Source organism: Catharus ustulatus, chromosome 13 (genome assembly GCF_009819885.2).
Source record: "Catharus ustulatus isolate bCatUst1 chromosome 13, bCatUst1.pri.v2, whole genome shotgun sequence".
NCBI lineage: Eukaryota > Metazoa > Chordata > Aves > Passeriformes > Turdidae > Catharus > Catharus ustulatus.
In genome coordinates, this window is record NC_046233.1 from 94,709 (window position 1) to 116,873 (window position 22,165).

The 22,165-nt window shown below is 37.9% G+C and overlaps 1 protein-coding gene and 1 long non-coding RNA gene across 6 annotated transcripts in view; one reads left to right on the forward strand and one right to left on the reverse strand.

Moving 5' to 3' along the window:
- NR2C2 (nuclear receptor subfamily 2 group C member 2) overlaps window positions 1-21,673 on the forward strand; it is a 38,111-nt gene extending 16,438 nt beyond the window's left edge. For all 4 annotated transcript variants that reach the window (XM_033071562.1, XM_033071559.1, XM_033071560.1 and 1 more), the window contains 8 exons: window positions 1,619-1,712; window positions 3,218-3,351; window positions 5,712-5,889; window positions 6,147-6,268; window positions 6,759-6,898; window positions 9,748-9,885; window positions 11,353-11,458; window positions 13,544-21,673. In XM_033071562.1, coding sequence (XP_032927453.1) covers window positions 1,619-1,712; window positions 3,218-3,351; window positions 5,712-5,889; window positions 6,147-6,268; window positions 6,759-6,898; window positions 9,748-9,885; window positions 11,353-11,458; window positions 13,544-13,718 — 1,087 coding nt within the window. In that variant the 3' untranslated portion in view covers window positions 13,719-21,673. The remainder of the gene's footprint in view (window positions 1-1,618; window positions 1,713-3,217; window positions 3,352-5,711; window positions 5,890-6,146; window positions 6,269-6,758; window positions 6,899-9,747; window positions 9,886-11,352; window positions 11,459-13,543) is intronic.
- LOC117002446 lies at window positions 6-22,000 on the reverse strand. Of its 2 annotated transcripts, none has more exons than XR_004419292.1 (3): window positions 21,853-22,000; window positions 5,021-5,256; window positions 6-845 (listed from the first exon to the last, which is right to left on the reverse strand). It is a non-coding gene; the product is annotated as an uncharacterized LOC117002446 (long non-coding RNA). The 2 variants fall into 2 exon arrangements; XR_004419291.1 differs by lacking the exon at window positions 6-845 and adding an exon at window positions 3,358-4,795.
- Between the last annotated feature and the right edge of the window lie 165 nt (window positions 22,001-22,165).

The following is a 22,165-nucleotide window of genomic DNA, read 5'->3' on the forward strand; positions in this document are numbered from 1 at the left end:
GAGTACCTCAGTTCCACACCTCTTCTCTCACCTTATTTGTGCATACTACTTCGCAGTCATGCATATATTCTTTTTCCCCTCTGCTCTCAGAGGGAACAGAAAAGAACTCTAATGCACACATCATCTGTTTCCATTGCCAAGGCCAATGTAGGCTCTGCTTCTCATGGAAGTTTTTATGTCTGTGTACAGGTATGTGGTTTTCAGTTCAGAGCTAGCTCTTGTCCAGCCAGGTCAGAGCAATGCAGGACAAGTGAATGATATTCAAGCAGAAAGCATGTAGGCTAATGCTGCGATGCATTCAGGTTAGCACTTCTCTGAAATCAGATCTGCAGATGGCAGACTTGGGCTTCCTTCTCCTTGAGACAGTAGTTAGGGAGACTCAGTGACTGCTGATTCAGATCCCAGGAGACTGGTTTCAACTACAGCAAAACAGCAGCTTCCTTTTACTATATGAAAGAAACTCCAAGATGGTTCCTGCACTCTCAGATGTCTCCATAGGCAGTGGGTGTGAAAATGCACATCAAAACAAACAAAGGCAAGATTTCTTTTTTTTCTGAATCAAATACAAAAAGTCTTGGTTAAATACAAAATTTTTAAAACTGTAGTTTATGAATGGTTGAGACCCATGTGAAAAATTGGGTTTTATTATTCAGTTTTCATATGGGGGGAAGTGTGTGTGTTTAATTTTTTATATGCGTATTCCTTGTTGAACAAATGACAATGCAGCTAGGAAGTTTGGTGCAGGTTTCTTAGAGAGTTGTTTTCCAGTGTTCTTGTTTGAAAGAAGTACTCACAGACACATTTGCTTCTTAAAAATTTCTTTGAGCTGCAGGTCCATTACAGACCTATAAACAATACAATAGTTATTAAGAACCACTCTGGTATTTATGTAGGATTCAGATCTGCATAATGTGTGATAATTTGCTGCTTGTGTGTGCTCACAGTGATAGTTGTTAGTGTCAAACCCCTTGTACTGTAACATCCTGCAGCCTGCATCTGTCTTGTGTGCTTTGGTATCGTGTTATGGACACTTGGAGCATCACATAAGTAGCAAATAAATGTCTTGCTGATTGCAAAAACTTTCCACTGTCTCCCTAAATTATAGAGCAGAGGGGAAGAATATTTGGTCAAAAAGCAGCAGAAGTAAAGGCAGCAGAGATTTTATGCAGGCTTTGATCACATGACTGTTTCTGACTATATTCTGGAAGGTAAAAAATATTCTTATGACTTTTATTCAGTGCTTGCTGTTGTCTTGCTTGGAATACAGAGTTATGCCTTCCTCCAAAGTCTAGTATAAAACTAGACCTACTAGGTGACTCCTGAGAGCATGAGAAGACAACAACTTTTCTTAAAGCAGAACAAAAAGCAAAGATACATATTTGGGAAGTTATCATTGTTTTGCACTGGAAATTAAAAGATATTTCAGTCTTTCTGTCTTTCAATCTACTCTTTGGGAACTGTTTCAGAAAGACTTAAGTCCTGATAAATAAACTGTAAGCTTCACGAAATTGTTTATTTAAAAACTGGTAATTCCTTTTATGCTGTCATAAATTGTTACTCATTCTTCTGATTAATGGAAAATACTGTTAACCATCAGATGCCTTACGCTTTTCAACAGGTCAGCCGGTCTTCTTGATCCAGGAATGCTCGTGAATATTCAGCAGCCATTGATCAGGGATGATGGTACAGTCCTTCTAGCTGCTGATTCCAAGGTATTACTGGTTCAGTTCTGAGCATATCTATTAATTTGTTCAGATTACAGTAAATTCACGAATACAAGCCGCACTGACTATAAGCCGCATCTCTGGGTGTTGGCAAATATTTTGGTTTTTGTCCATAGATAAGCCGCACACGAATATAAGCCGCTCTGTCGTTCGCAGCGAGGACCCGCGTGCAATTATTAACAGAACGGCGGGAGGGCGGGGTTTACTGGCTGAGCTAAGGCTGTGCAGGCTCGGCCCGCTAGGGGCCGCTGACGGGGCCAGGTGGTCCAGCACGGTGCTGCAGCTCGGGGCCGGCCGCCGCTGCCCCTGGGCTCGGTCACCCCGGGTCGGCGCTGCCCTGCGGTGGCAGGCAGGGACGGAGCTTCCCCTGCTCCTACGGCAGCGGCGGCGGGCGGGGACGGAGTTTCCCCGCTCCTGCCGCGGCGGCGGCGGGCGGGGACAAAGCACCCCGTCGGCTCCCCGAGCCGCGGCAATGGCTGCGTCGGCTCCCCGGGCCACAGCAATGGCGGCGCGCGCTTCCCCCCCCCTCCCTGGGCCGCAGCAATGGCGGCGCCGGCTTCCCCCCCCCTCCCCGGGCCGTAGCAATGGCGGCGCCGGCTTCCCCCCCCCCTCCCCGGGCCGCAGCAATGGCGGCGCCGGCTTCCCCCCCCTCCCCGGGCCGCGGTAGGGGCGGCCCGGGTCCCCCCTCTCCTCCCCGGGCCGCGGTAGGGGCGGCCCGGGTCCCCCCTCTCCTCCCCGGGCCGCGGTAGGGGCGGCCCGGGTCCCCCCCCCCCCTCCCCCGGCCGCGGTAGGGCCGGCCCGGGTCCCCCCTCTCCTCCCCGAGCTGCAGCAATGGCGGCGCCGGGCCCCCCCCCCCCCCGTCTCTCCCCTGGGCTGTGGCAGAGGAGGAAAGAGAGCTCTCCCGCCTCTCTCCCCGCCCCCCGTTCTGCCTACACGGAGCCAGGCTCCACCCGCGGTGCAACAAAGTAGCGATTTGTAATAATCGCAAAATGCCGACTTTGCAGCTGCTCGGCTCAGCACTCTGGCAGGCACTTCTGAGGTTGTATTAGCCGCTCCTGATTATTAGCCGCATTTCCGGTTTAGGAGCAAAATCTTAGTCAAATTGGTGCGGCTTGTATTCGTGAAATTACTGTACTTTATCTATTGTACATAATCTCTAACAGTTGTTGCTCTTGAGAAGATCAGGTGGGAAGTGTGAAGAACCATATGAATGCTTGTAATAAATTGATCAATAGGATTGTGGTTTCTTTTGGCAAGTGCATTTCTGCAAAAGGTCAGCCACAGGTAGTTCTCCATATGATGTCTCATCTGGGACTAGGATTGATAATTAGAATAGGATTAAAGGTAATTGAGAACCATGGTTCTTCCTGACATTCGGGAGGAAGGGAAAGATGCGTCAGGGAAAAGGAACAAAAACATTAAAAATGGGGGGGGAATTACATATGATATATTAATTATAATTTTGATTTACTAATACAGTGTTTCCTTTTTAGGCTGAAACAAGCCAAGGTGCCTTAGGAACACTAGCAAATGTTGTAACATCTCTTGCTAATCTCAGTGAGTCACTAAATAATGGAGATACTTCTGAAGTTCAACAAGAAGAGCAATCTGCAAGTGAGATTACACGGTATGCGTTTATATTTACACCTTATTTAATAATTTGTGTTCTATGTGGTGCATCCTTACACTCATTCATTAAAGGAATTTGGCATTGTTACACCAGAGAGGGTACAGATTGACAGATTGCCCCTACTTTGAAACATAAAACCAGTTCTTTAGAAATCAAGTTTTTGCTCTTGCCCTCTTGTGAAGAACTGTGTCCTGTGTTACAAATGTAGTGATCTGAGGCTAGACAAGATTTGGTTCTCAGAAAAATAATAAATGACTAGTTTGTGACCTTGAAAAACTCTGAGAATAGCAACATTACAGTTCCATTCTATTTCACAAGAGTGTTTTATGTAAGCTTCTCCTGTGCAATACTTGTAACCTTTGCTTTGCTCTTTAGGGGTCTCCAGTACTGCAGATTTAGTTTTGATATTGTGCTGCCATAAAATCTCCTGGGAATGTAGATTTAGAAAGAGCTTGAAGTCTTTCTTTTCTTCATTAATGAAAAGTAAATGAAAAAGGGGCATGGAATTTTAAAATTTCCAGCACAGCTTGAGATTTGCAAAGCTGCAATTTTTTTTTGTTGGATGTTTTTAGTTGTGTCTTTGTAGGGGGGAGGCAGGTTGGTTGAATTTAGCAGTGTAGGTTAATAAAACTTAAACAATGCTGCCAATTGCTCCCCCTCCAGCAGTCAGATGCACAAAAGGCAGAGACCACGAGTTGAAATAGGAACAGTTTACAGGAAACAACGAGACTAGAAAACAAACAGCAAAATGAAACAGTAATAGCAACAATATTAATAACAAAAGCTGTAGGAAAATAAACTATTTACACAGAAAAGCAGCTGCCAATAAAAAAATACCAGCCCAGTCTGCCCACTACACTGACTGGAAGGCATCTCCTCTGGGGGGCTAGAGAGAGGAGGACATTACTTAAGGCTCTTAAGTCTCTCATTTGAACTCTTCAGGTGAAGTGAATTAATATTTTAAAATACTTGACACTGTAATGTCAGCTTATGTCAACCTCTTACTCTTTCTTTAAAGCAGAAAAAAATTATAAAAATCTGTCTCCTAAAACACATCTTGCCAAAAAAAGTGGCAAAGGAGCACTATACCCTAATACTGTCCACTGGTATGAAATTGGAAGACAAAATTCTTCTTTACATCTAAGGTCTGTTAAATCCTAAGAGAATTTACAGTGATTTATTTGAGTAATGATCCAGCAGCAGCTTGAGTATAAAGGAGACCTGGAACCAGTCTCTCTTGTGTTACTGTCATAAGGCTTTTAAGGCTCTGTCTGTACTGGGAGATGAGGAGTGCCAGACCATATTTCATCTTAAGGGAAAGGAAATTCAGGCATATTTTCTAGAAGAAAACCCCACTGTTCTCCACTGTTCCAAAAGGCTGGAGATCTGGGATGGGGACTTTATTCTTCAGAGTCCATCTAGTCTGTAATCCCCACCAAATCTGTGAGAAGGGAGAACAGTGAATCGTAAGTGCAAGAGGTTTGCGGTTTAAGCCCAGCAGACAACTAAGCCTCACAGAGCTGCTCCATCACTCCCCCACCAGTGGGACTGGTGATAGAATCAGATGGGTGAAAGAAAGAAAACTTTGTGGGTTTGAGATAAAGACAGTTTAATAGGTAGAGCAAAAGCCACACATGCAAGCAAAGTAAAGGCATTAATTCAGTACCTTCCATGGGCACTCAGGTGTTCAGCCACCTCCAGGACAGCAGAGCTCCAGCATGTGTAACAGTTACTTCTGAAGACAAACACCAGCACTCCAAACATCCCCTCACTTTTTCTTCTTTCTTCCCCCTTCTTTATATACTGTGATGTCACAAAGTATGGAATAACCCTTGTATAAGTTGGGGTCAGCTGTTCTGGATGTGTCACCTCCAAACTTCTTGTGTACGCCCAGCTTCCTCGCTGCAGGGAGGACAAGAAGCCTTTGCACTGTGCAGCACTGCCTTGCATAACAAAAACGTCTCTATATTATCAACACTCTTTTCAGTGCGTATCTGGAACATAGCCTCATACTAGCTACAGTGAAGAAAATGAACTGCATCCCAGCCACAACTAGCACAGCACAAGGTCCCTTTACTGGTACTAATACTAGGATAAAACTATCAGAGCAAAGTCCTTCCTTTACAGGGGAGATCTTTTACCAGCAACCCATGGGCACATCTGTTTGTTTTATGAATGCTCAAAGAGTACAGAGGGACCAAGCTGTAATGAAAAGTCTGACCTTATGCCAGCCTAAAGAGTTATTGTGTATGTTGCCTCTAAGTGGAATTGTCTTATAGCATTTAATTTGAGCACTATGAATTTTTTGAGATCTAAAGAAGCGCTCTTTCATGGTTTACTTATTTATTATTTTTTAGGGCATTTGATACTTTGGCTAAAGCACTTAGTTCCACAGATGGTACAACAGCTCATAACTTGGCAGATGGCATGGATCCTACAGGAGGAGGGAATATTCATGTAATCAGCAGAGATCAGTCAACACCAATTATTGAAGTGGAAGGACCCCTACTTACAGATACACATGTCACATTTAAGGTATGTGCTTCTTTCAATAAACTAATGCTTAAGATGTATGAGCTCCTACATAATTTGTCTTGCATTCTCAATTTGCATTCCTTGCCAGTAGTAATGAGTTATTTAGTACAGTTTTTCTTTCACAACTTCTTGTCACGCTGTTGATTGTGATGGACTGTGAGAGTAGTTTGAATGTTTTTGCCAGTTATTTTACCAATGATTAAAAACTGGTTTATGTCTGAACTATATGTATTGTACTGTACTTTTATTTTTTGCAGCTGACAATGCCCAGTCCGATGCCAGAGTACCTTAATGTACACTACATCTGTGAGTCAGCATCACGACTCCTTTTCCTCTCTATGCACTGGGCTAGGTCCATACCTGCATTTCAAGCTCTTGGGTAAATGGACATAATCTGTTCAAATGGGTTGCTTTTGAATGAATTTAAGCACTGATCTGAACACTTCCCAGCTACTTCGGACTTTTTAGTTATGATATAGTTTAACTTTTAATGACTACTTTAAAATGTGTGAAGACTATGCAACATTTCCTGTTTCAGAGAATAAAATAGAAGATGGTAGAGGGGAGGGTAACTACAATATCTGATGTTACTGTGGTTACAGAAGCTAAAGCCAAATCAAAAGCAAGCATTAATTTGTAGAAATTAAATGCTTGCTTTTGATTCCTTGCTTAATAATTGATTAGCACCATTTCACAAATAAATGGTTTCCCATAGTCTATAATTTCTTTTTGCTAATATATGCCTGTTACCAAAATGTTTTGCAATAGAATAATCCTTACTCTGACTGGTTATACATAACATAATTATGCATAGGGCAATACCAAGCTGATGTGCTACCTAGCGTCGTTTGATTTTCTGCTGTTTATAGGCAGGACTGTAATACGAGCCTTGTGCGTGCCTGCTGGAACGAACTGTTCACCTTAGGCCTGGCCCAGTGTGCACAGGTGATGAGTCTGTCCACTATCCTGGGAGCGATTGTCAACCACCTCCAGAACAGCATCCAGGAAGGTATGTTACCAGTGCTGCTAACAATACAGGCACCTTTGGATCACATTACTCACAAGGTGTTTCCCCAGCAGTGGCAGAATTGTTCACCAGGAACCAGGTGAAGGTGAAGCTTTCTCTTGCATAATTATGTTTCCCCTGGTCATCTACAGTTTTGTTGCACTGACCTCACAGAGATACCTGTGGGATAGAATTGTCCACAGAGGCAAGGGGATCTTCTATGCCTGACCAACATTACACAGAAAGACAGTACATCCTAAAATACTCCTTGGAAGTGCTTGGGGAGTTTTCTTCCCATCCAGATGTATGATTTTTCCTCTTAGAATAATGATATTGTCTTCCAAACCACAGCAGACTTCTTCCTTCCAGATCTTTCCTTTTCTTCTTTGCAGTGTAAAAACACAGCGTTTGACAATTATCACAAGTGTATTCTTGCAAGTATAACGCTTTTGGATACTACTGTAATGCAATAATGATTAATGTATTTTGAAGTGCCCTTGAAGCATTAAGCAACCTAATTTCTGGACACTCTTAGCAAGATGTATGTGATTTTATTTTTTAATGCAATGTTGGTCTGTTGATAATGATGATTATATCTAGAATGGATGAAAATCTGTTATATTTGCTTTTTTAAAAATTCTTTACAGATGCTTCCAACCAATAGGATTGATTAGCATGAAAATAATATTCATTTTTAGAAGGAGGAAGAAAACAATACTAACAGCTTTAAACTCTGCAAACAAAACATAATACATGAAAACTTCTTTAAATTTAAATGTGCGTCAAAAGCAGTTATATAACACTATTTGGTACTATTTTAAAATAATTTTTATGGTGTCATTATTGTGAACACAGCAAAAATTAGAAAATAGGTTTTTACAGGGGAGAGTAAAACAGATATATTTTTCTGGAACTGAAGGATATTAAAATTTTTTTCCAGCTATCTGCTTTGTACATTTCATAGTACTAGAATCAAGCCTTAATCTCCTTTATTTACTTTATCACGATGAAGCTAATTAGACTGAAAATTTATTCTTAAATTGATAGTATGCTTTAATTGCTTTCATAATTAATATAGGGCTTTTTCTTGTTTTGGTTTTGGGTTTTTGTTGGTTGGTTGGTCTTTGTTTGTTTTGGTTTGTTGTTTTCTCATTTAAGAGAGCCTGGACAGTCCCAAAATATGATAACAGTGCTGCTGCTTTCCTGCACAGAGAGGCAAAAGTTGAAAAGATCAGTAGAGAAACCTGCACTCTGGATGTTCTACAGAGAGTTAGGCTTTTACTTTGTATCTGTTTCAGAATACACCAGCTGTCTATTCCACCTCCATTCCAGGCAGGAACTTTGGGGAGGAATAAGTGATAGGGCTATTAGAGCTGGTTCCACTTCCATTCTTATGCATCAAAATTGTAAAAAAATATTTTTTTTCTGTAACTTGCAGTCATACTGTGTTAGCTGAGACCAGCCAAGGAAAGGGGATCATTAGTGTTATGTATCTATTCTGCCAAGTTATCATTTTATATTGTGTATTATACTATCGAAATTCAGAACAAAGTGAATAAATTTCAGAATTTTATCTAAGAACGTATTAGTTATGAGGCTACCTAGAAACTCTGGAATTCAAGTTTGCTTCTCCTGAGTTTTTCTGGACCGTGTTTTCCCACTTAATACAGGAATAAAAACATTACATTATGTCTACTTTAATCCATCTTGAATAACTGAAAATTTGTATCACAGTTAATGAGTTAAGAAATGTAGATTATGCTTGCATTCTTATTTCAAGACTGTGCAAAAAATGGTTCTTCCATTCATTCAATCTTCTTATTGCAGTTCCAGAAAATAGATCAAACTATGAAAATAGATAAACTATGTCAAAGATTCAGTTTAAGGCATATGAGGTCTAAGCAATACTATGCAATATTAGCTGTATAGAGAAAAATAAAACATCCAAATTAAAATTATATTAAATACTAACATTGCAGATTGACTGGAATAAAATTATTCTAATGTGTTTTTCAAGGAAAGGTTTTATCCCTCGTGAACTGACTTACTTCTGAAGTTTGATAATAATAATTATATATTAAAAAAATTGTCTTAATGTATTCTCTAATGTTTTTATTCCTTGACTAGTTTGTAGATATGCAGTCCAATACAAGGATTTCTATTTACCAAAATAGAAATCTCTCCCTTCCTAGTTTAGCAGCTAACTCACTCATAACATACCTATAAATAAAATACTTTTTTAAAATTGAAATTTTAAGATAGTTTATGAACCCCATATAAACAATGTGATCTTTCAAATGACAGAAGAATCTGTGTACATGTATTTCAGTGAATTTACCCCATCACATGGGAAAAAGACTATTTACCATAGCTATTGAAAAATCCACTCCTAAAAGTACAGATAGAGGAGAAAATAGCATTGTTACTGTTCTTGCATTCACTTTTGGAAAAACTAATTCAATAATGTTGAATTTAAAATTAGGGTTGCATGTTAGCATTTGCTTTGTGCTTCTGTTTATTCCCAGAATCACTCTAGCCATTTGTAGAATAATGCACCATAATTTGAGAGTCTCTACTCAGAACAGCACATCACTGCAAAAAGTTTGGTGTGGCAGATTATGCTGTCCTGGCAAAATTACATGGAAGAGTTAACATTCTGTTTGCTAGCCCTGGGTCTGATTCAACTTTATGAATTCACCTTCATAATAATTCAGGCCATCCTTACATGTTAAGTGGTTTTAAGACAGCAAAAGACTTGCAAATATCACTTGACTTGGTTTATAAAACTTTATTTGTTAATGTATTAGAAATGCTTGAGCTCAGATGACATAGTAAGCAATATCTTCTTGCAGATAAACTTTCTGGAGACAGAATAAAGCAAGTCATGGAACACATCTGGAAACTTCAGGAGTTCTGTAACAGCATGGCCAAGCTTGATATTGATGGATATGAATATGCATACCTTAAAGCTATAGTCCTTTTTAGCCCTGGTAAGGAATTTGGTAACTATATATTTTTGAATAATAAGCCTCAGTATGTCAATTCTTTAGCATTTTTAAAATGAGACTGATGTCTTAATATGGGACTTATCTGTTAAGCTGCAGATAAAATGATTGTTTCATAATGATTATCACAATATGTGTTCTAAAATTACTTCAGAGCAACATATCCATGTTATTTACTGTTCCAATCTATCAAGTGCTTCCTGATCCACTCTAGTTACCTTCAGCTGAGAATCTATGATTAATAAATTATCTGGAATGTGTACTAGCAATATTAGTGAGGTAAATGGTGAGGAGGATTAGAAGAAATGCATTTTTCGAGTGACAAAAAGAAATTTGCTTCAATTTCATATTTTTAATATACTCCTAAGAGGAACAGCTGAAATATGAGCAGAAATACCTATTTTAAATGAAACTTCCACAAAATCTCAAAAAAATGACAGCAGACAGCACAGTCAAGTGTTCCTGAAATATGTGAATTTACTCAAAGAAAACACTTGAGATTTTGTGCAGTGATTAGGTAAGGACATTAAAGAAATTGGAAGTGGCAGTGACAAATGTTTCTAGGACACACAAAGGTGTCCTTAATCTAAAACTGCTGACAGGCTGAGTAAAAGGTAAACTTTTGCTCAGAAATGCATTATTTATTTTATTTCAAAGGTATTTACCACTTTGTATTTAACAGAATACAAAGTAAAAGGATATATTGTTATTGGTGTGTTTGCTTGGGGTATTTTTGCTTTAATAATTATTTTTCTCTTTGTAATAAAACTCACTGAGAAGATACTGGTGTCCTGAAATGTTTTTTTGAATTTTTGGGGGGAGATTGTTCCATTAGAGTTAGGTTTATTAGGGGTTTTGTTCGAGTTGGAAAAGCAAGACACTATCCAAACTCCAAGGTAGCTCTGTCCTATTTCAAGGCACCAGCGATTTGGATGCAAGAGTGAAGGTATTCTGGCATAGTAAGATAGGTGGTATTTTCTGAGTTTGGTTTTTTTTTTTTTTCCTTTCTTTGATCACGTGGCTGTCTGAGGAGCTGAGCCAGCTGGAACTAAAACAGGAGACAGACTTGGGAAGATTAAGACATTGATCTGTCAAGAAAATAACCCTAGCTACTGCTTAGCCAGCCTAGTTAGAACAAATCAGAGGTGAACATTGTTACATTTAAACAAATAAAAACAAATTCTGTGTCATTGCCTGGTACACGCATACAGACTTAATCTTTGTCCACTTTCCTATGGATACACACAGCTCTAGAGAGAAAAGTGAACAAGCTAATTCTGAAACCAGGAAGTAAATGTTTACCTGAGTGGTTTCCTTTATACAGCTAGCATGATAAACATCACAATACCAGAGAAATATTTAATTGAAATTAAATGTGAGAGTCTTATAAATACATTTATTTCACAGTGTAGAGGGAAACAATCGACATACAGAAATGTTTTGTTTCTTTAGATCACCCTGGTCTGACCAGTTCAACCCAAATAGAAAAATTCCAGGAGAAGGCACAGATGGAATTGCAGGACTATGTACAAAAAACCTATCCAGAAGATACTTATAGGTATTTATTGTCTAAAGTACCCAAAAGTAATGTTGTGGGCTAACAAAAGTACAAAATATCATCATTGATGTTTTTGACATCTGGGGTTTGGGGGTTTTTTTGACTGTTGATGAGAAAGAACGAAAACCTAATTCATAAAAGCAAGCAGGTTTGTTTAAAGATATGTAGAAACAAGAACAGCTGTCTAGCTTCCTCCATGTAAATTAAATTTATGAGTACTTCCTTGGTTTTTGAGGAGTTTTTTTTGAGACTCTCATAGTCATGTTTAGAAAAGTAAACAGACTTACTTTTTTAGAAGTTTGGGGGATAACTGCATCAACTAATTCACACTGCTTCTTTTTTCAAGTTGTTGTTATTTTTAAGTCTCTTTGACAACTAAAAGGTTATTATCATCCTTGAAATGTTTGTCAAGTTGCAGAAAAAAAATGTTAAAACTGTCTGTTATAGCCCTTGGAAAAAAAACAAGGATTACATATAGCAGGGAACAATAACCATTGCCTTTTTTTTGTTTTTTTTAAATTTCTGAAGACTTCTCTTAAATTATCTAGCTTGGTTTTTTCACCTCTCAACTAATCTGTTTTTTATGTGCTAGAAACAATTACAGTATTTTCTAACAATCTTCATCAAAAAATTCATCAACACAATGATTATCTGCACTATCAGGGTAATTCTTACCTCTGTCTAGCGAGATATACTGGAACATGTGAACATGTTCTTTTTTACTGAACAAGTGAAAGGTATCCTCATGTAAAGAAGAATCCCATACACTTAAACACTCTGACACTGGGGTAACTAAAAAGAAATAAAAAACCTGTCTGAATAAGAGAGCTTCTCCCATCTCTGTTTTTTGTACTGATCTTACAGAATTAACACTGTGGTGCAATGAAAATAGGTTTTCTGCCTCAGAAGTATCCTCGAATCCCACATTCTTCCATGTACAATTGAGTCCTTCTGGTTTTATTAGAAAGAGCTGAATATCTACCATAAAACTAAATATAAAATTTGTTCCATACACTTACTTCTATAACAGTGTCTCAGGGAAGAAAATCAAGACTTACATTCCCCAAGCAGTGTCCTGTATTTTAACTAATAGTGTCTGTATCTCCATGGTCACCCATAGACAAGTTTAGAGAACAAATCTGATGATTTATTACCAATTGAGTGCTGGTACAAATTGAGATAGGAAAAGGAAACAAGTGTTACAATTTTCACAAAAACAACAGCATGGCTAGAATCTTTTTGCCTTGAAGTTTACAAGATATGGCATACTATCAGAATGGACCTTAGATATTTTCTCCATAAATATGCAAGCATTTTCTAGAGCACCTGTGGTCAGTGCTATCTGAAGTTTGCTATTACATGGTTCTGGTTCAGAAAATTTATTCAGTTTGGCATTTGTAATGTACATCTGCCATATGAATGACAGCAAAATGCTTTCATCACTGTCCTAAATTTCACATGCATGGGAAGTTTAGCATTTCTATGCAATCACTTAATTATATTGGATATCTGTTAACATCCTGGCAAATAAAACACATGGGCAATTTGGCAATATTTATGCTTAACAGTACATTCCCCCAAATTCCTTCTCTAATTAGCAGACTCTTTTTTTTTTTTTGTTTATATACATCCACCCCTCTTCCTGCTATATGATTTAGCATGAAGTTGCTAGGTAACTGAGGACTATGCTGTTTATGGCTAAAATTTTAATTAAGCATTATACTCTTAAGATGCTGCAAATGTTCGCACTAATCAGTATGAATATTATTAGTTTCAGCATTGTTCATCCAGAGCTGGGAAGTTCAAAAGCAGGCCAAGGAAACTGTGTGTTTGTACATACATGTTCTACCCACAAAGGGCATTAACAAGGTCCTGTCACTGGAAAACTACAAAGCTACTTAGCTTTCATTTGGCTCACAGGATAGAAGAGTAACCATTCTTTTTGTGGTAGCCAATTAGCTTTAATTGCCTCTTTACACCTATTCATGAATTATGGTAATAATAAGGGCAGATCCAGCTCTTTAGCCATAGAGTGTCTTAAACTGGTCTTATATGTATTTGTAATCCACTGAACTTCTTTTTCAGGCTAGCCCGGATCCTAGTTCGCCTGCCAGCACTCAGGCTGATGAGCTCTAGCATCACTGAGGAACTGTTTTTCACAGGTCTCATTGGAAATGTTCCCATTGACAGCATAATCCCCTACATTCTCAAAATGGAAACAGCAGAATATAATGGTCAAATAACTGGCACGTCTGCATAGAGGGAACAACGTCATTAGAGGGATTGAAGTAATTTTCACAAAAACCATATAATTACGGAGTTAAAAGAGTAGTGTTTTTGGTATGTGCAGATAATTCCAATCCTGACAGATTTCTCCTTGTCTTTTTCCGATGTTGACAAAATTTAAAGCAACTATTAAAAGACCTGCTATAGGACCTTTCCTGCCACAAGGAATGTTTTTGATGCCTTTCATTTAAAAGGCCATAGGTTACTGAACATACTTTTCACATGCTTTGTATTTCGAAACTATCAGTGGTTAAAAAGTTTTATAATATCAGAGTAGTAATAAAATTACTTTAAAAAGGACAGTATGTATATATTTAAAATTATCCTTGGAATGAATGTCTAGCAAATGCCAGGGTATAATACTAGCACTTTGTAATCACTTCTTGTCAGAGCAACAGCATCATCGACATCCTGCTTATGAGTATGGAAAAAGAAAAAATGCATATGTCCTTAATCAAAATGCTAGTGATTTTTGTAAAAATGTAGAATGCTAAAGGAGACAATCATTTAATCTACAAAAAGTCACTTGCTGTTATGTTATGCATGAAATACTAATGTGGATTCTTAAATCAGATACCCACATTATATGAAACTGTATTTGTTGAATTAGCGCAGTTGTAATACACAGTACAGTGCAGTCATAGTTACTATTACGTACTACAGGAGTTCCCCACATTAGAGAAAAAAGTGTTTGTCACAATAATGATCAAATATGCAGGTTCCTTAAAGTGTCTATTCAGACAAACACAATCATGACAAATGTTATTCTAAGAAGAAGCCTTTTGACTTTGGGGCAAATCAGTCATTAACTGGAAGAGCAGTAATTTTCAAATAGAGCTGTGTCATGCTCTTTGAGTATACTCTTTGTATGTTCCAAATTTACTCCTCCTCTCTGTATTCCGAACACCCTCACCATGTAGCCACAGGGTACAATTTAAGACCTGAAATGTACAGAACCTCTGGTTGTCAGCAAGAGTTTATTACAAAGCTCTCTCTATTTCTCCCTCCCACACTGAGCGCTCCCAGTTTTCCAGTGTTCTCAACTTTCCTGTCACTCAGTTTGAAACTAAAATATAGATTTACTCTCACTCATGTACAATTGCAGTTGATGACTGATACACCATGGAGATACAAAATGAGCTACTTTTTAATTGTCTCAAGTGGTAAGCCATTAACATGTTTGCTAGTAGTACTGGCCATTAGCTGCTAGCATAGGTTTTATTGTAGTATAATTTATTATTATGGCTGTTCAGTACTTTAAAATCAAATATTTTTTAAAGTCATAGCAATTAATACCTTCATCTGATCCTGATTCATTAGTTGCATTAATTATTTTATATTTTTGTGTGTTAGAAGCATTCTTACTTTCATAGTTTTATGTACAAAACTTATCTAATGATAACTTCAGCACTTTGGTTTTTCTTCTCTTATTGTTATTTATTTAGAAATATCAACTAGGTTGGTCTTTGTGACTTTTCAGAGTCTAAATTGTAGCCAAAAGATCTTAAGCAGCTTTAGATGAGGCTTCTAAACTATAAAAAGTCTTGGTATACTTCATGCTTATTAGGAGGCTGACATTTGTAGCACTTACTGTGACACAAAAAACTATTTAATTTTAACTTCTGTATGCATTAAAGTCTTATATAGTTACTATTTTTAGCACATTCAGAATCATCTTTTCTCAGGATGGTATTACAGAGTTCAGTATCTGTGCAGAGATTTGTAATACTGCACTTGTTTTTCTCTCAGCTTTTGCTACAGCAAATGAAATTGTCATATTGTTCGTGCAATGGAAAGTCTGCTCTCTACATGTGAAGTCAGCTGTACTTGAGCTTTTACTACCAACCATTTGATTGTAGTTTAACTGCTGTGGGATTGTGTCAGCACTCCTGCTGCACAGTCCTTATGTTAAATAAGAGTATACAACTTAAAAATTAATGGTGATATTAACATCAGAATCAGTAGCTACCTTGGAAAGAGTAGTGACTGCTTTTAACATTTAAAATTTTATTGTGTTATGTTATTGTTCTACAAGCAGAATGCATTGAACTATTGTGATTTTTTTTTTATTGCCAAAAGGATTATGGAACTTAATTTAAGTATTTCATAAAAATAATTAAGCAGGTAAGAAAGCATTTCTATGGTAGGTGAAATATTCCTTAGCACAAAAACTGGCCTTTGGAATATTTGGTTTTAAATCTCAATACACACCAGCTAGCTTTTTCTTGACAAACATAATTTCAATTTCCAATTTTTCAAGTAAAAGGGCCGTATTTTTTGGGGTGAAAATTTGTAATTTTTATTACTTGTGATCACAACACTTCAGGAAATAAGATAAAGGCATTATAGTTTTTTGGGAACAAAGGGATCACATGAAATAAAACCTAAGATGTATGCCTTGCATTACATATGTAAATCAAAACAGTAAATATTGTGCAGCTCTGTTTACAAATAAACTGCACTCCCCACAAATGCAAGGCCACATAATGACATCCTTGCTCAAACCCTGGTAGTTACTTACTGTGCAAATAGTCATTTAAGAGCTTATTAGAGATAAAATATTAATTTGTGTAAATTGAGTAACAACCATGCAATCCATAGTTGTGTGTGCATTTAATGAAATGAAGCAGTTCCATCCTTAAGATTTGGATATTACCACCTAAAAGCTATAAAGCCTCTCTATGTAGCATCATCAGCATGATTTGCTGGCTTGCAGAGCTCAGAACCAGGCTACTTAGTTCTGATGCCATTAATAAAAAGTACTCTCTCTAACTATACAGTATTTTGATTCCAAAACTAACATTTTGGATTGTAGAAATTTGAACATACATGGGTGCCTGGGCTATTTCCTCCCCAGGGAAAAGACTTTGTGCTTTCCCTCTTAGAACTTCACAAGGTTCCTGTTGGCCAGTTTCGCCAGCCTGTCCCAATCCCTCAGTGGCAGCAGGACCCTGTGATGCACAGAGTGCAGCTGCTTTGCACTGTCTCTGCACAAAGTAGTGCAACACCAACACAGTTCTTGGGATTTCTGAGGTTTGTTCCATCCCTCCTGCAGTGACTGGAAGATGGTAACAGGCTAATCTTAGTAGCTTTACTGTTAAAATAGTTCTGGTTTTTTTCTCCCTCAAAGTGCAAACTTTTCCTTATGAATATGGGACAGAAGAGTTTTTTATTATTGTAACAATTACTGAAGAACTATTTTTTGAGTATTAAATATTGAAATAGCTTGTTTTCATAAAGGTGAAATTTAAATGCCAAACTTGTTTTTACAGAACTTGGAGTCAAAGTATTACAGTCACAAAGTGATTCTAAGAAAAATTCATCTCATTGAAGGTCTACTTAGTGCCAAAATTTATTCTCTTCAGAATTTCTGAGGGTCTGTTTCTGCTGCTCTTGAAATGAAAATATTTTAACTTGGCAGAAATAGAGTAATAACTTAGCTGAAACTGAGCAAATGTGTATACTAGTGACAATTCATTCAGACAAATGTTAGATAGAATTCTGTGCTGAGACTGGGGCATGATAATGAAGCAATGCAGGGAGTGATAATAAGGCAGTAATGTCCATTGTGCTTCATTTGTTTTCTAACTCTTATGTAAAGAAACTGGATTTGAATCTTGTAGATAAAATCATTTGGGACTAGCTTTGTCATAATGATTTTAATTGCATTTGTGACAAATGTACTTCCACTTATTTACTTACATTGGACTATAGAGTAAGAACTAAGAAAATGTGCAAAAGTAATCTCTTTCTGCCTATTTACATTGCTTATAAATTAGCTGCAATGCTTTTGGTGTCTGTGGAGTAACTGTGGCATGAAACTGGTAGAAGAGGAAAAAATTATCTCCAAGGAGAGATCCTTCTAAGAAGTCTCCTTAGAAGGGTTTCTTGTAGCTGCCTTAAAATGTTAGATTATTAAGAAGGCTTAGTTTTCAGAGCACTCTGGGGCAAGAAAGTATTGTTCCTCTCCACTGACTAGCTGGTGTCATTTGCCAAGTCTCCTTTCACTATCTTCTGAAGCCCTTGGCTCCCCAGACAGCCACAATGCCTCTGGTGAGGAGCTCTGGCTCCAGGTCTAAGTGCAGAATCCAGTAGCCCTGCATTGCCAGTACAGTTCCCTTTCGCAAAGGGTGCATTCTGAGGCTGCATTAGAGAAACCAAGTCAGGGCCGAAGCTCCCAGGTGAAATCAGTTTCCTGACTCTTGTTTCCCCTTTGGCAGAGACTGTAAAACACTTGTGTGGTTTTTTAATTGTTCTGTATAGTACACAGAACTCACAGATTCCTGAATTATTTTGCTCAGGATACTGCAGGTGTCAGTAGATTTTCCTGCCTGTTAAAAGTTCAGACAGTAGTTCAGATTCTTTCCTGATTACCTGCTGTTTAATTAGTAAAAGGCAATTTTTAAAAAATAGCACCAAATAGCACAACTAGCAACTAGGTTTTCAGGAATACTGTTTAACCAGGAAGACAACTAGAAGTGAATGGGCTGAGGGTGCTGCCCAAGCAGTGATAAAGCAGATTCCTGCACTAACAGCATCAGTCAAGGCCCAGTTTGAATCAGCTGGAGTGAGCAGTACAACTGGCAAGTCAGTCAGACACACAGCTGTACCAGCACATATTTACTGGATGATACCATCCTGAAAAGAACAAAAATGTTGATTTTCTCTTTCAGACCCCTCTCTGGGGGAGGCTGGGAGTTTATTTCACCTACTCTTGTCCATATGAGAAAAAGCAGAAATGCCAGCAAACAGAGGCAAATTCCCACCTGTTCCCAGGGTTTGCCACACTGGCCATACAGAAACAGAAGAGCTTTTGCAGTAATTGGCTCTGGTAATAAGCATGGGCCAGCTGTGACAGCAGCACACAACAACTGCAGTCTTAACACCTTCAAATATCCAGGAGAGATCAGCCAAATGAGAGCAAAGTCACCCTAGAGAAAAAAGTGAGAGGCAGAGGAAGGACAAATTTCCAGCATCTACTGGATCTTGAATAACTTGGAAATTAATTTAGATACAGTTTTATATGAAAAATTACCAAGAGGGGATGACAAATGAGAGACAATGAAAACATTTACTTTTTGCACCTTTTAATTCTAAAGTTGTTGAGTCATTTTAACAGTAAATACTTCTGAATTAAGTTCAGGCTTATTGTTTCATGCCATTAACCCTTCTTGTTAGATAATGCTACAACCCTATTTCAGCTGCAATCAGTGTTATCAACATACAGGAAATTATTTGTGTAAAAAAAATTACAACATTATTTATACTGGGGTTACAAGTTAAAGTAAAATTAATTGTAAAGTTTAGATGCTCTAAGTTTAAACATCTAAAATTTAGATTTTTTTTATTGTGAAGTCATGCTAAGTTCATCACAGGTAACGCTGCTGTAAAGTTTCATAATTCCCACAACCTGTTCAGTCCTCTGATGAATGCTTTGAAATTAGCAATGGCTTATTATTGTTAAACTCCTGCCTGTCTTCTTTCTTTTTAAAGGGTTTGATAGAGTTGTAAACATCTATTTTGTGCCTCCCACCATTGTGCATTTCTGCATGTTCAGTTCTAGAATTCACCTGAGCAGCTGATGCATATGTACATAGCTGTATGTATGTGTGTATGAATGTATGTTTATACCTCTCTGTCTAAATATATTCTGTACAGTGTATAGAAAATATGTAGTGTATGTATATATGTACAGATATGGAGCATTATTCATCCATTCTATGTGCTAAAGTTTTTTATTCATTTGCTAATCCAGAGCTTCCTAATTTGGTGAATCCTCACAAATTTCAGAGCTTTGCACCTTTATTCTAAACGAGTCTGAATTCACTATTTGCTGTTCAGAACTGGCAAATATATACCATGAATTTTCTGGCTTTTACATTATTCTCTTTACCTTTTCTCATTTGACCTATAGAATTCTGCCAGTCAATACTAAATTGAGCATATAATGCTTGTTAAAAGTAATGAATAAATAACTATAGTCATAGAAGATACTCTCCTGTTCATTATGTACTCATTCTCTTCCAGCCTCCTGAGGTACTTTTGTAAAGTTTATTTTTTGTGAAGCTTGGTAAGAGACTGATTTTTTGGTTTTAAGTCTTCATCTGTGGTGACTTGAAAGTAAACCAAGTTGCCATTTATTTAATGGTAATTAAATAGTAGGGACATTGCAGGTAGTTTATTTCTTAGCAAGCATCAAGACATCTTCAGGATTTTCACAATGCATTTCAATTATATATTCACTTTCCAAAGTTTTTCTCTTTATTTTCCAGCCTAAACTGAACACAGCTAGTTGCTTGATTTAGTTGTCAGGCTAATGTCCCTTTCCACATTCTGTCCTTTCCTGGGTCTGGAATCTGTGCAGCTCCTGCACTGCCTGTGACAGTCCCACTGTCCATGTGGGACCTGGGCACACAGTTAGGAAGTGAGATATGGAGTAAGACAATTTCTTATTCATAATGAGGATTCAAACATTTACATTCTCAAAGTATAAACGGTCTTGGTTTTTTTCCCTTTTGCTGAAGTTAAAAGGGAAGCCTTCCATAAAGCACGTAAATCTGTTAACTGTGGGTTTTTATAAAGGCATTTCACAGACCATGCAGGGCAGTAGTTCAGCAAGTCTTGTTTCTGTCATTAAAAAGGTGAAGTAGAAATTTCTGGGCATTTATTTCCACCTTTTGTGCTCACTGAAGCAATAATTTGTGTATATTTAATCAGATAATAAGAACACCAATCAAAATAATGTGAACTTCATGCATACTTAAAGTGAACCACACGTCTGAAGAAAGTTTGGAAAGTTTGCTATGGAAAATGCTGAGAATGTTCTCTTTCTTGGTGTATTGGTTAGTGAGCATTTGTAAGCTTTTATTTCAAATATAGGAATACACCCCCAGCATTTCAAAACCTTCCTTCTGTAATTTTCAGCAGGAAAAATATTTAAATTAATGTAAGGAATTTCTATGACAGACAGTCCTTCCTTGGTGTCTGGACAATTGGTGCTGTTCGAACACTTGCTTTCCTCTTTAAAGGTGAATAGAAACCTGAAAGTCAGTTAAAGTCACTGTACTGCAGGAAAACAGTTTTAAAGTTTAGGAAGCCAATTGGGGTATTAATTAAGAGTGAATCTGTTTAAAAATTCAACTGTGAATTCAGAAAAAAAAAGGCAAAGTCCAGTGAAACTGAATGTGTTATATCCACATTTGAATTGTTTGTATTCTGAAGGACAAAATGTGCTCAAATTTAGTGACAATAAAGGCTCTGCAATAATACAACACAACTCCATTTCCAGATTGTGGGATAAAGTAGGACTGAATAAATTCCAAACAAAAAGCACAGTCTTTAAGAAGAAAGCATTTTACTTACAGACTCTATGTGTTAAATTTTTCATATAGGGAATCAAGATATAATGTTGGAATATTTTTAATTATTAACCTGTACTCTGAAATACATTGGAAGCCAGTGTTCATAGTTTCCTAACTGAAAACTGCACACTGTTGTATCTGTATTGGCATACTAAGGAGTGCTGAGCTCCTAGAAAAACAGCAAATTTTTATAAAAGAAAGCATCTGCTTTCAATTCCTTGGGATATTTTCTGGAAGTCTCTGTTCCTTATTATTTAGAAAACTATTGTTTATGTTTATTTTTACATCTTTGCAGAAGTTAATTTCTCACAGCTTCTTTTGTGAAATCAGTGTTGCTGTGTGTGATAGCATTTAAAAAAGATAGCATATTCTTTTTGTAAACTCCATTTTATATCCAAACAATGTCTTCAGTCAAAGAGGAATTTGCATTGTTGTGTTTGTATATAGAGTATTGCAGTGCATGATCTAGCTTATGCATTTTATTAAATGCTGTTGTGTCATTATATTGTTGCGGTTAATACTAGTGGCTAAATGAGGTTTCTATTATTAAAGTGAATTACAAATATAACTACATTCTTGAGTTTTATTTTGAAGTTCATTTAATTGCCTCTTGAACAGGAGCTATCTTAAGCCAAATACAAAATTTACAATCTTTTAGGGAGAAACAGCACTTTTCCTTCACCACAGTGACTATTTTACAAGAGATTTAACCAGGTCTGGCATAGAAAAGAAATTCCATTAACTTACTGACTCCTAGGAGTTTCTCTAGGCGGAGAGAGGGCTTTTCCTGAGGTTCCATTTCATCTCCAACAGACAGGTTTGGCAGCGCTGTGCGCGGGCCCCCTCACGCCCTGAGTCCCCTCACGCGCTGGATCCCCCCACGCTCTGGGTCCCCTCACGCGCTGGATCCCCTCACGCGCTGGATCCCCCCAGGTTCTGGGTCCCCTCACGCCCCGGGTCCCCCCACGCTCTGGGTCCCCCCACGCTCTGGGTCCCCTCACGCCCTGAGTCCCCCCACGCTCTGGATCCCCTCACGCCATGAGTCCCCTCACGCGCTGGA